We start from the raw sequence: 16,037 nt of genomic DNA, 5'->3' as shown, positions 1-16,037 counted from the left end.
ATATTTTTTATATTTTCAAGTGAGAACGGACAGGTACATGGCCAAAATCTAGGGCAGGGACGTCGAAATATCAGGAGCTTTATATAATTTTTTAGGTGATTGAAGTACGAAGATGGAATACTTTCAGATTTAAAATTTTGATAGTTGTGAATTAACTTATTTTTCTGAATTGTGTATAACAGTTAAAAATGTTACCACAACAGTATTAAATCTAGTGGAATCGCTGTACTGCGTTAAAATTAATACAAAATATTAAAATATCGTGCTTGGGTATTTTCTATCAGAAACAGTAAAATAATTCCCGGGCAAAAATTTTTTTCCCTGCTAATATTATGTTATGTTTTTTAAATAGCTGAGCTATAGAAGTTGTTTTTTTAATATTGCGAAAGAGTGTAAGGAACGATTCCTTGCTAAAAGGTAAGGGGGTTTTCTATATAAACTTATTTCCATGAACTTCTGCTACCGGAGTTAAAGAGTTGAAAATTTGCAATAAAAAAATGCGATTGAAAAACTATTTCCACTAAAATGTTTTTTAGAAAAATTTACATGTGAATTACAAAAAAAAGTACCCAGTGGCCTTTTTTACTACATTCTTTCTCTTTTCTAAATAATTGTTCATCAAAGATTTGCGAAAATAATACATCGCTGCCGACAGTAGTTGGTATTGTGCGTTTCCTAAGTCATTCAGTACTACATGTGTTATTATATAGGGTGATTCAGTCGTAATGTAATTAATTTTAATAGATAAGGAAAAATGAGTAGAATACGAATACGTTATGCATATCAGATTTTTAATTGTAGAGCGACCCTTCATGAAACCGTGCTGGGCAGGAGATATCAAATTAAAAATGTTACGGTAAAGACAATCGTGTAATAAAATCTCAAAAACCTTATAGAAGTTACAAATGATGGAGATGGGACAAAAGTTGGATACATGAAATCTATCACCCTTTTTAAAAATAGAGCGCGCCTTGGAATAGCTTTGAGTAATACTGAGTAATACATATTTGGGTATTAAAATAATTATTTATTTCATCCTGGTATATCTCTCTATTATTTAGTAATATTTGAGTAATTGAACGTGAGATACGATTTTTATTACATTTATCCTCTGTTTTTCAGGTCATTAACAACTGCTTTATTTATTCCGCTGAACACTGTCTTTGCTAAAATTAACTTCATTAATTAAACACAAGACAAAAATAACTTGTTTTCCACAGAAATTAAAATATAACATTAGATCTGGTTGTTTTCGGACGTCAGTTGAATTTCGTAAGACAAAAGTTGTTCTATTGAAGTTAATATAATTCTATATCTTTAGTAAACACTTCTTAAAACTTATTTCTGACTAGTTTAATAGCCAAAAGTCGTGTTGTTTCAAGTGGCATTTGTTTTTCATTTACTTCAACTTAGATCTATTTTTACAACACGTGGAAGTCAACAATCGTATTGAAATAATGTCCCATTGAATGAGATAAACAATAAGAATTATTTTTGTAAAGTTTATCCGAAGATTTACTATGAGTACATCACCTACATTAATAATAAATCTCAATGTACTATTCGCAATATGAATGTATGAAGATGAATCAAATCGCCATTCTTTTAAGTCGTTTCTATTCCATATAACGTGCTTTTTATCAACTATTTTAAATTTAAATTCGATGTGTCGCCAAGCTTCCACATAAATACATTTTTTATAATCTGTTTAACATCGAAAGATAAATGTCCTCTCCGATTGTCATTGCCGTACTCTAACTGTACCTACGCTTTCCGGGTATTCTTCTCTTGATTCATCACACCTCAGCAGCTACATATTTGAATACTCAAAACTGCTTTCTTCGTTCACAGAAGCTTTTGAAATAGGTAGTTTTGTAAGAATTACTACAATTAACTATAGTAGTGTCATCGGCAAATAAAATGACATTACGATTTGACATATAGATAAACAAATCATTTATGTATATTAAAAAAATAATAGAGTCTAAAATGGACCCTTGAGGCACACCATGTTTAATATTTCATTGTTCTCGATCCATAAGGTAAAATTTTATTAAATTGATGGTGTTTTAGTCGAAGTTATAAGATAGTTTACTTAAAAGAATCGAATGGGAAACAGTCGAAAGCATAAGCATCAGTATGAAGATTATTTTGAGAATTCTTATTGATTTCCTGGATAAATTTTGCAAGAAGTTGTTGGACATTTATTACAAAAGTCATTGGTAAAATATCAAAAATTTGAGATCTAAAGGAAAAGGGCGGTAACTACATTACAATTTTTTTTTAATGCATGTTATAATTGCTAACTTTAGAACTTTTGGAAACGTTTTATTAATAATACCTATGTAATTTGGATAATGGGTAGATAATTAAATTCTGTAGAGACTCATAGAAGGACTAAAATTGATTAATAAATAAAATCAGTTGGTATGTTATCAGTTAAAAGGACGTGTCAAAATTTTGTTTGCTATTTTAGGGAAGTGTGAACATTTATTGATGGATTGGTCATTATATCCCTAGAAAAACAGTAACTTGTTCTTTAGGCGTTAGGATAGAGTCAAACAAAATTGGACAATGGCAGCAACAACAACAATAGCGCCAACGTCAACAGCAACAGCAGCAGCAGCAGCATAAACAACAACAGCAATAGCATCTACAATAGCAGCAGCAACAGCATCAGTGGCAACTACAGCATACTTCTTTAATAATAAGAATATTCCTTGCCAACTCGGTAAAACGCTTTGTATCCTCCTTACGTATACTGTCGACTAAAAAACCAGTTCAAGTAACAAGATTTAAGAGCGTTAATAGCAACAATAACAGCAACAGCAGCAGCGGGAACAACAACAGCAATAACACCTTCAACAGCAGCAGCAGTAGCATCAGTAGCAGCTAGAACAGACTTCTTTAATCTAACTACTGTAGTAAGGGGTACTCTTAATTATAGATTAGATTAGATTATGGTCCCATCCTTTTTAGGTCACCATGTATAGCAGCAACACGGAGTTTTACAAGGTTATGCACGATTAATTAAACTAATAATTGATAAGGATTTTAACTACACGACTTTTTTGTATCTGTTATTTCAAATACGTCAGTTACATTTTTTATTCGTATCGTGACTTTGATACCTCATTATTTTCTTCAATGAAAATGACTGGCATTGAATTATACTGTTATGACTCACACATCAACCGTCTGCATGCGTGTGTCATTTATTTTATATCCCCTTTGCTTTGAACCCTAAGATTTCAACAGGGTCATAAGTCACCAGTGAAACTGTTCCACGGGAATTAAATCGAATTGGAAACAATTAGAAGCGAGCCTTATTAAATTGAATTAAATTTAAAACCTTAAAATAACACCAGCGGCGTTTTAGATGAGACAAATTGAATTTGAAATGATATGTCTCGAAAGGGTCTTGTCTATGCTACAAAATTTTTCCCAGGATTTAGTGTACAATAAATTGATACATTTTTGACTTTTTGACTAGATCCCGTTTATATCGTGGTGTCAGAAGCCAAAACCGATTAGATTGATGTCTTCTGGCATATAATGAAATTCTCAGTTACTAGTTTTTGATGCGGATTTAAAAATTGTCATCAACTCGCAATATTTTGAAGGAAATTGAGGGTCTCTAATATTCGTTTCTTTCAAAAAAAATGTTTAGTACCGCCACGCCATCTCCTTATACAGAATTATTTGAATTAACAATTCTAACTGCAATTTGGAGATATTGGCAGCGGGAGTGTTAAATGATACACCTTGTATATATCTTAAATGTGAAGACGCAAAAAGTAATTGTAAGAGATTTAAAAATCCCTCCTTGGTCATGCGACAGAACAAGAAAGATACTTTTTTAAATATGGTTCACTAGCTCAAGGTCACAATTATTTATCCTCATAAAACCTATTTATAAAAAAGTATACGTCATTACTTATTTGTATTATACTGTGATACAGAACTAAAAATACATTGCTCTCTTAGTTTTTTAGACATACTAAATTAATGTATGTTATTTATAACAAAGTTACCCATGCAACGCATAAAAATTGTTTACAAAAAATAATAATTTCACGTATTCAGCTACTGATTTTGTATATTTAGTACGAATTTTCTCATCAACGTTATTGCGCGTCTCACAAATAAAACTTTATATGGCACATATATATTTTTTTAAATTCCTGTAAGATCCCAATATCAATTGGCTCAAAAGATTAGGTTAGTCGTTGATTAAAAGATAAGTACTAGTAAATAAGAGAAAATAAGTATTTTTTATCTTTCTTACAATTGTGTATTTGTTTGGTAAAATCAGCCTTCATCGTGTGACATATCCTGTCGACCTTTGCTCTTCCTGAACAAGTGTCCTTTGCCATTGTTTTTAACTAAATGACACATTTCTGTAGATTATCCAAAAACCCATAATTTTAACGTCATTACTAAGTAAATATGATATAATATAAACGCAAAGGAAATCGAACAATAGCAGCTCTAAAAAGGTGTAATTGTGAATCATTGTTTAGAAATTGGCGATCAAGTTATCGTAACATGTACAGGGTGGCCACTTCTTGTTTTCTAAATTATTGTTCCAGGCAGAAAGTGCCTAGGTACCGAAAACAGTTGAAAGTTAAGATACTTTATCTGTAATATAAATAATTTTGAAAGGTCCGTTTAATAACAAGCGATACATATAACCAAAAGGTGGTGTCATTTTCGGTTATGACACTTTTTTGACCATACTCCCCTATTAGAGATGTAACAAACCTTAAAAATATTATTAAAAAGTTATTTATTTATGGTATAGTTTTTTCTCTGCCGTTCACGAAAAAAGTTTTCAAAATTAATCTAATAAACACTAAAAAAACAAATAATTATGTATATTACTGCAATCCTAATGAAGCATTTAGAATTTAGACTTAAATAGTGAAAACAAAACAAAAATTGCATTAAACATAAAACACACCACAGAAATGAGAGAAATGAGAGAATTATATTATAAATTCACATAAAAGGAAATAGATCATCGTAATCGCATGTAGGAAATATCAGTGAAGTCATTTTTGGAACAAAATGATAAGATACATTCTAATCTAATTCAGAGAAACGGATTTAAAAAAAGGTTTATATACTCTTGCTAATTCGAGATATATGACGTAACCTGTAACAAATTATTATTTATTATTATTTCAATATTTCTGTGAAAACGAATGAATTTATATTATGAAGCGATATTGTTTTCTTATTATATTGTTTTAATAGTGTGTTAATACGGATCTGTTTTGAAGTGGATATGAGAGGGGGCCAGCAATTTTTTTCTGGATTACAACTCACAATAAAAGTGTAGATCCCTAGATCTGGGCGGGGTCCGGAACATTTTCAAAATTGCAAAAATGTTTAAAAAATTTAAAAAATACCTATTTTATCTGAGTTTTTTACTTATAACTTGGAAACTATGCATTTTGGAATAATATTGAAAAGGAAAAAAGTTTTAGAATTGAATTTTGCACAATGTACTGTAAGTTAAAAATGTTTAAATTTATTACCGATGTTGCAGAATCGCAATAATTGTTGAAAATAAGGCAAAATCAAGTTTTTTGGATAATTTTTTTAAAATATTTTAATTGCTCCGAGGGCATTCTAAATGGTAAAAAAAAAACTATAGAGTATAATAAAACAACACACCAAATTTCATTAAAATCGGTTTTATAGTTTTCGCAAAATAATAAATTTCAAAAAATTAATTTGCGAAAACTATAGAACCGATTTTAATGAAATTTGGTGTGTTGTTTTATTATACTTTAAAGTTTTTTTTTACCAAAATTAGAATACCCTCAATTTTCATCAATTATTACTATTTTGCAACATCGGTAATCAATTTAAACATTTTTAACTTACAGTATATTGTGCAAATTTCAATTCTAAAACCTTTTTTCCTCTTCGATATTCTTCCAAAGTGCATAGGTTCCAAGATATAAGTAAAAAACCCAGATAAAATAGGTATTTTTTAAAATTTTTTTAATAATTTTTACAATTTTGAAAATGTTCCGGACCTCGCCCAGATCTAGGATCTACACTTTTATTATGTAAGTTGTACTGAAGGTATTCCAGCAAAAAATAGTTTGCCCCTCTTACATCCAAGAAGTGGAATAAGTAAACTTCTGCAAAAAATTAAGGGAGCAAAAAAATGTTTCGAATTTTTAGTGATTTTTCAGAATACTGTATCTCAGTTAAAAATGATCGTATCAAGGTTTTAAAAAAAAGCATTTTAAAGCGCCGAATGTCTAGTTTCCAGATTTCTTGGCTCAAAATTTTTAGGAGCGACAGTCATCGCGAAATTCTAAGAAATAAGACTAAAAAATGTTTTTTCAATTTTTTGCGTTTTTTTTTCTCGGTCCACGGGCTTGGAAAAATTTTTTACACAAAAATCATGACATGGACTTGATAGCCTGTTAATTCAGCTTTAATTTCTTTTTAAAATTTTTCTCTACTTTAATTTGACCCGGAGATATTCGACTACGAATACAAAAGCATCCTTTTGGCTTTAACCATCGATATCTCAGCAACTAATGATCAGACAGAAAATTGACGGGCAGTTTCGAAATCTCGAATAAATTTCCTACAAGGCTATGTAGCGTTCTTGGAAGAAAAAAATTTTCTTTCATCCTCGACATTAACTTGAAAAAAGTGAAAAAAAGTGACTTTTTGACTTGTTTTGCTAAGTCGACCGCATCTTTGCTAATATCGATGGAGAGTCTAATGCTTGTACGAATTTTTACACCTCGATGTACCCCCAAAAGCTCCGTAAATGGGCAGATCGATCTATCGAACGGTTTTTCCGGACCGCTTAATCAAAATTTCAGAAAAATTTAAAGGAGCAAAATTTACATTTCTGAGCACCCTGTAACGTTCGTAAAAATGAAAAATTTGATTTTTTTTCAATTCTTTCACAATTGGGCATTTTTTGCTCATTGAATTTGAAAAAAAAAATAATTTTTGAAAAAAAAACTTTTTTTTTAATTTTTGAAAATTTTTTGAAAATTTACTCTTCTTTATTTTTTAACAACTCAAGATAAAAATATTGAGTCATTTTTGAAGCGATGTACTCTTTCCGTACCGTAATTTCCTTTATTTTGAATTAACGAAATTGATTAAAAGTTGATACCCCCAAGATTGGTGTAGTCCTCGATCTGCGAAAAAATAGTGCGTATTATCCTAAACTTTCTTACGAAGCTGAGCGACTTCTGGTGCGGATAAATGCCGTCTAGGCATGACAAAAATTAAAAAAATTGAAGTCTACAAAAACTTTTGATTAATTTTTTTCACTAGAATTACAAAAAATATTGTTAGTTTTGAGAAAAACTGTTGGTTGGTTCCTTTGAATCAAAGATAGAGTTTAAAAAAAAACTGTTTTTTTCACACTTGTTAGCTTCGTAAGAAAGTTTAGGATAATACGCACTATTTTTTCGCAGATCGAGGACTACACCAATCTTGGGGGTATCAACTTTTAATCAATTTCGTTAATTCAAAATAAAGGAAATTACGGTACGGAAAGAGTACATCGCTTCAAAAATGACTCAATATTTTTATCTTGAGTTGTTAAAAAATAAAGAAGAGTAAATTTTCAAAAAATTTTAAAAAATTAAGTTTTTTTTTTCAAAAATTTTTTTTTTTTTCAAATTCAATGAGCAAAAAATGCCCAATTGTGAAAGAATTGAAAAAAAATCAAATTTTTCATTTTTACGAACGTTACAGGGTGCTCAGAAATGTAAATTTTGCTCCTTTAAATTTTTCTGAAATTTTGATTAAGCGGTCCGGAAAAACCGTTCGATAGATCGATCTGCCCATTTACGGAGCTTTTGGGGGTACATCGAGGTGTAAAAATTCGTACAAGCATTAGACTCTCCATCGATATTAGCAAAGATGCGGTCGACTTAGCAAAACAAGTCAAAAAGTCACTTTTTTTCACTTTTTTCAAGTTAATGTCGAGGATGAAAGAAAATTTTTTTCTTCCAAGAACGCTACATAGCCTTGTAGGAAGTTTATTCGAGATTTCGAAACTGCCCGTCAATTTTCTGTCTGATCATTAGTTGCTGAGATATCGATGGTTAAAGCCAAAAGGATGCTTTTGTATTCGTAGTCGAATATCTCCGGGTCAAATTAACGTAGAGAAAAATTAAAAAAAGAAATTAAAGCAGAATGAACAGGCTATCAAGTCCATATCATGATTTTTGTGTTAAAAATTTTTCCAAGCCCGTGGACCGAGAAAAAAAACGCAAAATTAAAATTTTTCAGATGACTGTCGCTCCTAAAAATTTTGAACTAAGAAATCTGGAAACTAGACATTCGGCGCTTTAAAATAATTTTTTTAAAACCTTGATACGATCATTTTTAACTGAGATACAGCATTCTGAAAAATCACTAAAAATTCGAAAAATTTGTTAACTCCCTTAATTTTTTACAGAAGTTAATTTCGACAGATCCGCCCTGTAGAGAAATAAGTTTAAAATTAACTTTCTTTGTTTGAAACTAGTATTTCACACTCAATCAATATTTTTAAGTTCTATCGGTAAAAATAACGATAATATATTTTCCGATAGTTCAATTTCAGATGTTGACTTGAATTTCGTGGGTAGGCAAAGCATTTTCCAACCTCCACCTTTCGAGATTTACTGTTTTGAAAAGTAAACACGCTAAAAGAATAATACATTTATTTTTAGTTAACAGCCACACATATTTTTGTGCTTAGGAGGCTCAGAATAACAGCAAAACAATAAAATAATGCGCATGCCGATAAAATCGTGGAATCATCTAGTACTCTTCGATATTTTTTTCTAGTTAAATTATTTATTTTTGGAAGTGCATCAATTTTTCTCAATAACAACTTTCTCTGACAAAAATAATCCGTCCTTTCTGTTTTTCACATTAATCTTCGAGAAATCTTAATCTGTACAATTTTCTAAGGACTTGACGAATGCTGGAAAACCTATGATATGTATTTTGTTGTTATCTATGACAAATTCGGCAAATACTTATGACTAAAGGTAGGTAGTTATGTTTATTGTTTTTTATCGAAACTTATTAATTGTCTCTATTTACATACATTTCACGTTTATCCTTACAAAAGTCGATATACCCAAACAAAGGCACGTCGATTGCTATTTGAATTGGCAAACCGTGTCAAGTACACACTTTTCTTTGTTCCTTATATGTAACGATTAAGATTCAGCGCCGTATCCTTTAATTTGTCAACAGTTGACGTAAATGTGCCATCCCCAGTAGGAACTGTGACGTAACATCGCGTTACCACCAATTTCGCTTTTGTTTACCGAGCATACCGGGTGTAAACGAGATTACTATTAAGCATGTCGTTTTCATAAAAAGATATCAAGTTTAAACTTTTTAAAAATTTTATGTTTGATTCAGATACATATTTTCAGTACTTAAATTGTTGTTTAATGTTTAAGAAATACGAATGTGTTATTTTTAATAGAACATCTTGTATATTTATATTTGTTGAATATCTCGAACAATAATAACTAAACGTATCAGGTTATTTTGTCATGTTGGGAAAATTTTTAAGATCACTATGTTTTAACTGAAATAAACGATTATAAAAATAATAAATCAATATTGAAGTACTAAGTTCTAACAGACCATTAACCCAATTTTCTACTGTCTATGCGTTTTCTTTCCAATAGTCTTTAAAACGTAATTTCCTTATCTAATTTATATATTTTCCATCAAAATTAATGGATTTTAAAAATGGTTCTAGTTAGGATATTTTATTTTATTATGGGTTTATTTCTATCGAAATATTTTTTCAGCCTATACAGGCATTCAACACAAAAACGAACTAAAAAACGAGCTCAGAAAAAATCTTTTGTGCATTCACTTAAAGGAAGATCCTCAAGTTCCATTTCTGATGGTTCTGATTCCAGAGTAACATGCTCTTGATCATTCCTTTGATGATTTTTGTTACGTTTTATATTGACAGATATAATGGTTAGCAACCATAACCATAACAAATAGTATTTTTTTTTAATTTTTCCTCTTTTTCCAATTTTTCTCGAAAAAGAAACAGGTTTTTCCGACATTTAATTTTTCCGAAAATTTTGGACCTGTATAAGAGAGAATAATTGTTTTCCTCCTCTTAAAATTTATCCTAGATTTTAAGTAGTGTTAATTTTTTTCTAATTTTTTCATTTTTTCTCGAAAAAGAAACAGGTTTTTCTGACACCTAATTTTTTCGAATATTTTGAACCTCTTGTAAGAAAGAATACATGTTTCTCCAATGTTTAAACATCCCATAGGATGGCTCGGCGATTTAAAATTTTTTTTTGTCAATTTTTCTGGAAAAACACCCATTCTTTCTAAATGTTTTCTACCTCTAGACGCAAGAGAAAAGAAGTTTTTTCCCCTAAGTTAGATGGACAGAATTACAATACGATTCAAAAAGACATTCATTATTAAAATTGGCGCATCCCAGTGTTTGTCGAATTTTTAAATGAAGAAATAGATTGTCAATTCTGAACAATAAAATTAAAAAACATCAAAATCGGATTCACCAAAATTAAGTTTATACTCATTAATATCTTAATTTGAATTTGAAGTATATACACTCGGCAAAAAATTAAAGGAGCAAAAAATTTCCAATTTTTTTAGTGATTTTTAACTTATTTTTTTTTCAAAATTTTGAATTTTTTTCTATATTTTCGATTACTACTTAACGCGAAATTGTGAGAAAAATAACAAAAAAAATTGTTTCATCTTAATCATTAATTATTGATGTTTTATATAAATTAATTTTATATAAATCTTTGATGATTCAGGAAAGGAAAACGATTTCATAGGCATGTATTGAGCTAAAACAAAACCTACAAACGTTGGTACTTTTCGCAATATATGCAAAGTAGTGGTTGATTTTCCAAAAACAGCAGAAAAACAAATTTTTTACACTTTCAAATTAATGCTGAGTATAAAAAGAATCTCAAACATAGTAAAAGGCTGTTGAAGAGGATTGATTCAGGTTTCTAATACGCTGTACGATCAGTAGTTCATGAGATATCGATGCTTAAAAAAAAAAAAGATGACTCGATGAGAAATAATCACAAAAAATTTCAAAATTTTTCTGCACCTTTAATTTTTTGCTGAGTTTATATAGGTATTTTTTTCACAAATCTAATTGAGACAAAATTAATTATTTCAAACCATTCATCCTGAAATATCTTTATACAACTTTCTTTTGTTTTTGTTAATTTGAGAAAATATTAAACTTTTCTAAATTCACGATAATAATATATATTTCAGACATCAAAAACGAAAAATAATTATAGTCGATTAGAAACTAAAAGTACTTTTCATTATTTTCTAGGCATTATGATTTTGGCAACTCCTTCAGGAATATTTGAAACCGAGTTTGAAACAATAATTTTTAAAATAGCACTCAAATAAATACCCCTTTTTAATACCATTAGGAGAATAAAAATATCTAACACTGAACAGTAGTGTTATATGTACGTGTTTTGTAGAGTCGATGTTGAAGTAATGTCACGCAAATATATTAGATTTCTTATAACATGCAGGTTTTTTTTTTCAGTTTAAAGTAATCATAATTATTCCTCGAGCAATTTATGATCTAGGTATATAAATATGCAAATATATCTACTTATCTTCATGTAAATTACTACTATCTAGCCATTACTGAAATTAGTATTTATAAAGTGGAGTATGTAATAATATAGCATTATGTTTTATATTTTAAAATACCAGTCCTGATAACACTATCATAAAAATGCTCGTAAAAATCTATTGTCATTGTTAAATTCATGCCCAAAGTCCATTTTTGCATGTCGTAAAAAAATGGAAAAAGTATGTTTTTCCAACAAGAGGTGACAATGCCTTTTTTGGTGACAGTCATATAAAATTTGATATTTAATTTTGTTCAAAATAAACTATAATACAGCAAATTATTAATTAATTTTTTTTTATCCAGCACTTGTTAATGAATGATACTATAATTTCTTTGGTTTTAAAGGATTAATGTAGCTTATAAGTCACTAGTGAGTTATAAGTCATAAGTCACTAGTAAGTTATGACATAACATAACCCACTAGTGACCCAGAAATCATAAAAAGACAAGTTTGGTTTATTTTTCTAGTTTTTAGAAAATCTATTTGAAACAGAAATAAGTCAACAAATAACCTAAAATGGTACAAACTTACAATCTACCTACTTATTAATATTAACATTAACATTTATGGTAAAGCCGTAATTTGAGGCCAAAGGGTTATTGGAATTATTTTGTGATTGTGGTAAATTTATACATAGAACAGGTTGCCTCTTTGCTTGTGCTTGCTTCAGGAGTCTGCACCCCTTTATCTTTTTAGCAATATCAATTTTGCTGGAAATTGACTTCTATATAACCTGCCACGGTAGATAACCGTGGCATTTGAGTGTTGTAATATGCCACCAGTGGGTGGCCAAATTATTAGGGACAGTACTCAATTTCTTATATTTTCTAGGTTGACTGAATTTTTTTAAACAAACAGTTGGTTCTATGGCTTGCAGCTATTTTTTATTCAAAAGAGTGGGAGAAACTATAAATTTTTTTCGTAAGAGCTATATATGTGCGTCAATGGAAATCTGCTAAAATTAATCGATGCATGCTCTATACAGACTTTATAATTCTGTTGGAGTTCGACGATGTGATGTCATTCTCTGATGAGAGTTTCAACCAGTTGGTGCTTGGTGGTGATCACCTCATTAGCAATCGCCCGTTTGGTGAGTTACCACATGTTCTCTATAGGGTTCATACCCAGTCAGGGCAAAATGGTAATGTTTTTTCGACCAGGAACGCACTAACACTCCTGGCTTTGTGGCTCGGTGCCCAATCGTGCATAAAAATGAACTGGGCATCACCAGGGAACCATTCTTCGATATGTAGCAGTAGACGGATTTGTACTCGCTTGTACGGATCCTGCCTCATGATCCCCTTCACGATGTATAGGCGTCTTATACCCTTTGCTGAAATCACATACCATACCATGACACCAACCGGGTATTTAACCATCACTGCAAGGCAGTCTGGATGGAATTGCTCTCTCCAAGACGTCGTCGGAGGAATGAAGTTTTGTAGACCAAAAATTTGAAACGCTGATTTGTCGGAAAATATTGAGATAATCACAAAAAAATCTTTATTAACACTATTTTAATTAGTTGTTCTCATTCGAATACAATCTGCAACAGTGATATCCTGGTGTTGTCGGGCCCATTGCAGCCGCATCTTCTTCATGACCTCCATATCAGAGGTGGCTTTTGGGTTGACAACGACCGATCAGGTTTTCTTCTGCCAATCACCTTCGGACTGTCATTTGGGAAATTATAATTCCTTCATTGTTTATTATAGTAATTCTATACGAAATATCAATAACGTTTTGATAATTTGTAATAGGAAAAACTCATGAAAAACGATTCAGAAATATTTTTTAGCATCTCACTGCAATAAAAATGTTTAACAAATTACCACCATATGGAGAGTAACCTCATTTATCTGATAAATGATGCAGAATATCAAGTTGCCACTCAACAAAAATATTAATAACAGTACCAGCTGCAATACAAAATAAAAAAATCTTGTCAAGACTTATTTATTTTTTCAAAAAAAGAAATTGAAATAGAAACTTCATAAATATGAGTACTGTCCCTAATAATTTGGCCACCCACTGTAAATTAGAATCTGTCAAGCCCAAAAATCGCGCAACAACATTAGGGATTTTTGATAGTTTATTAATACCAACACATTGACGTTTGCATTTTCCCTTTTGAAAATTGCAAAAGGACCTTTTATGCTGCACATTTTGAGGCCTTGGCTTAGTATATTTTCTAATTAATTCAATTGGACAAAATCCTTCATTTAACAGCGAAGCTTCTTGGTTTGTTCGTTTTAGTATTTGAAATCATGATGTGGATATGTCCTCTATATTGTCTATGCTTAGATGGGTCAATTCCTCGCAACGGCAAGCGCCAAAAACTCCTAATATCAACGTCGCCTAAAAACAACAAATTTAATAAATATAACTCAGTTAAACTATTCAGTAGAACCTACCTTATTCATAAGATGATCTTCGTCTAGGGCTTCACGCAAAAATTGACTTCAACATGGAATATTTAGTCCACAATGTGGATGGAGCTAATTTCTCACTTAAATTGAAAAAATAACCCAGCAATAAATCTTCATTTATGCCTTTCACCCCTTATTTGATTTTCCAATCTTGAAATTCCTCCAGTTCTTTGTTGTATATAGATTTTGATTTCTCCGGAATGATGCCTGCAGTAGCCGCATTAGCTTTTTCTAAAATTTCAGATGGAATTTCCACATTTTTCCATTTTTAAGTCACTACCGTAACACACTAGTACCATAAATAACTATTATTGTTTTTGTAAACTGAAAAATTTTTGTTTTCTATCATTTTATATTACAAATTTTTTATTCTCAATATATGTATATCCCACATAGTTTAAAAGATTAAGACTGAATTCATAATTTTACTATAATCTGCAAATATTAGTAATTTCGGTTGTCATTAAAGGGTTTTTGTTTGTTTCAGGGTTTTTCGGCCATAAGTAACGAATCAACAAGTAGATCTGACGCCCCAGGTCACTGCATATGGTACGGTGAATGCAACCAAATTGGCTCCCGGAAACAGAACTGTTTGTACAACGGTACTGCCTTACCTCTAACCGGCAAAGGCCCGAGTATTCTCAGTAAGTGGTGTCCCCACTTAAATGCCTCTGCTACCTGCTGCGATGAGCATCAGCTCAAATCCTTCGACACCAACATATTGATGGCTGGGAACTTCTTGAAAAGATGTCCTTCTTGTTTTTCTAACCTAGTGAGTCACCTGTGCCAGATGACTTGCTCGCCAGTACAGTCCGATTTCATAAACGTTAAGAAAACGGCTGTGAATGCTCAGACGAATAAAACTTACATTTCGGAGATTGATCTGTATATAATGGAGGACTATATGCAGGGTACCTACAATTCCTGCAGACAAGTTAGTGTGCCATCAACAGGACAGTTGGCACTGGACATCATGTGCGGACCATGGGGTGCTGATAAGTGCTCCGCGTTACGATGGTTTTCTTACATGGGTGATGCCTCGTCATATTTTGTGCCTTTCCAGATCAATTATTTTAACCAAACGAAGCCGGTGGTGAACGGCTTTAAACCTTTGAATGTTACAGTTACGCCTTGTAGTAAGCCATTAGATGTAAGTATTGTAATTGTAATATATTTTTGGATATACTAATGAAAACATAGTTACGAGTCATTTCTCAATTTAAATTTGCATATTAATTTTCTAAAGTGTTGTATGTTTATTGACACTGCGTCAATTTCAAGATTCATTTGGATCGATTCCAATTCTAATTTTGTAGTGAATATGATACTGCTGTTTTCGTTAGGTTTAAAAAGTTTGTTTAACTGAGACTTCTAAATTTAAGCGTAAGTTATTGCTTCCTGTCTACTTTTCGTGCAGTTGCTTGTTTTCGAAATAAGTAAAGTTGTGTTCATTCAAATTAAGAGTTTTTAATTAATTTTGTTTTTAAAATAAAAAAAAGTTCTCATCTGTACATCTGTATATAAATGTATTGCAAGTAATAATAAAATTATAACAGCGAATTATTTTGAGATTTGACACATTTCAAGACTGCGAAGTTGCTTTAATCAAGATTCAGTAATCAGGAAACTTTTGCTGCTGTTAGATTGATTTTTGTAGAGAAACTGCGATATCAAATTATCTTTTAGCACTGACATAAATCCTGTTTTATGGGTAAGTGTATACTAATTTGGCCTAATAAATTATTCAAGAAATTGTTACAATTCGGGGTATTTGTACCACCTTTTTTCATGCTAGAATAAATTGACTTATTTAATGGTCAAATTTACGACTCCCAAATTTTATAATAAAAATTTGTCTTGGAAAAACAATCGCTATACAGGGTGCCCCAGAGCTATCTTGACAGGCATTATCTCGGAA

The 16,037-nt window shown here is 30.9% G+C and overlaps 1 protein-coding gene across 5 annotated transcripts in view; it reads left to right on the top strand.

Annotated features, from left to right (window-relative positions):
* Positions 1–16,037, top strand: part of LOC108908570 (Niemann-Pick C1 protein) — a 65,527-nt gene that overhangs the window by 17,751 nt on the left and 31,739 nt on the right. For all 5 annotated transcript variants that reach the window (XM_018712642.2, XM_018712640.2, XM_018712641.2 and 2 more), the window contains exon 2: positions 14,607–15,269. In XM_018712642.2, coding sequence (XP_018568158.1) covers positions 14,607–15,269 — 663 coding nt within the window. The remainder of the gene's footprint in view (positions 1–14,606; positions 15,270–16,037) is intronic.

This window comes from Anoplophora glabripennis, unplaced genomic scaffold (assembly GCF_000390285.2).
Source record: "Anoplophora glabripennis isolate ALB-LARVAE unplaced genomic scaffold, Agla_2.0 scaffold309, whole genome shotgun sequence".
Lineage (NCBI taxonomy): Eukaryota > Metazoa > Arthropoda > Insecta > Coleoptera > Cerambycidae > Anoplophora > Anoplophora glabripennis.
Note: the sequence above shows the minus strand (reverse complement) of the source record. Positions and strands in the feature narration are given on the sequence as shown.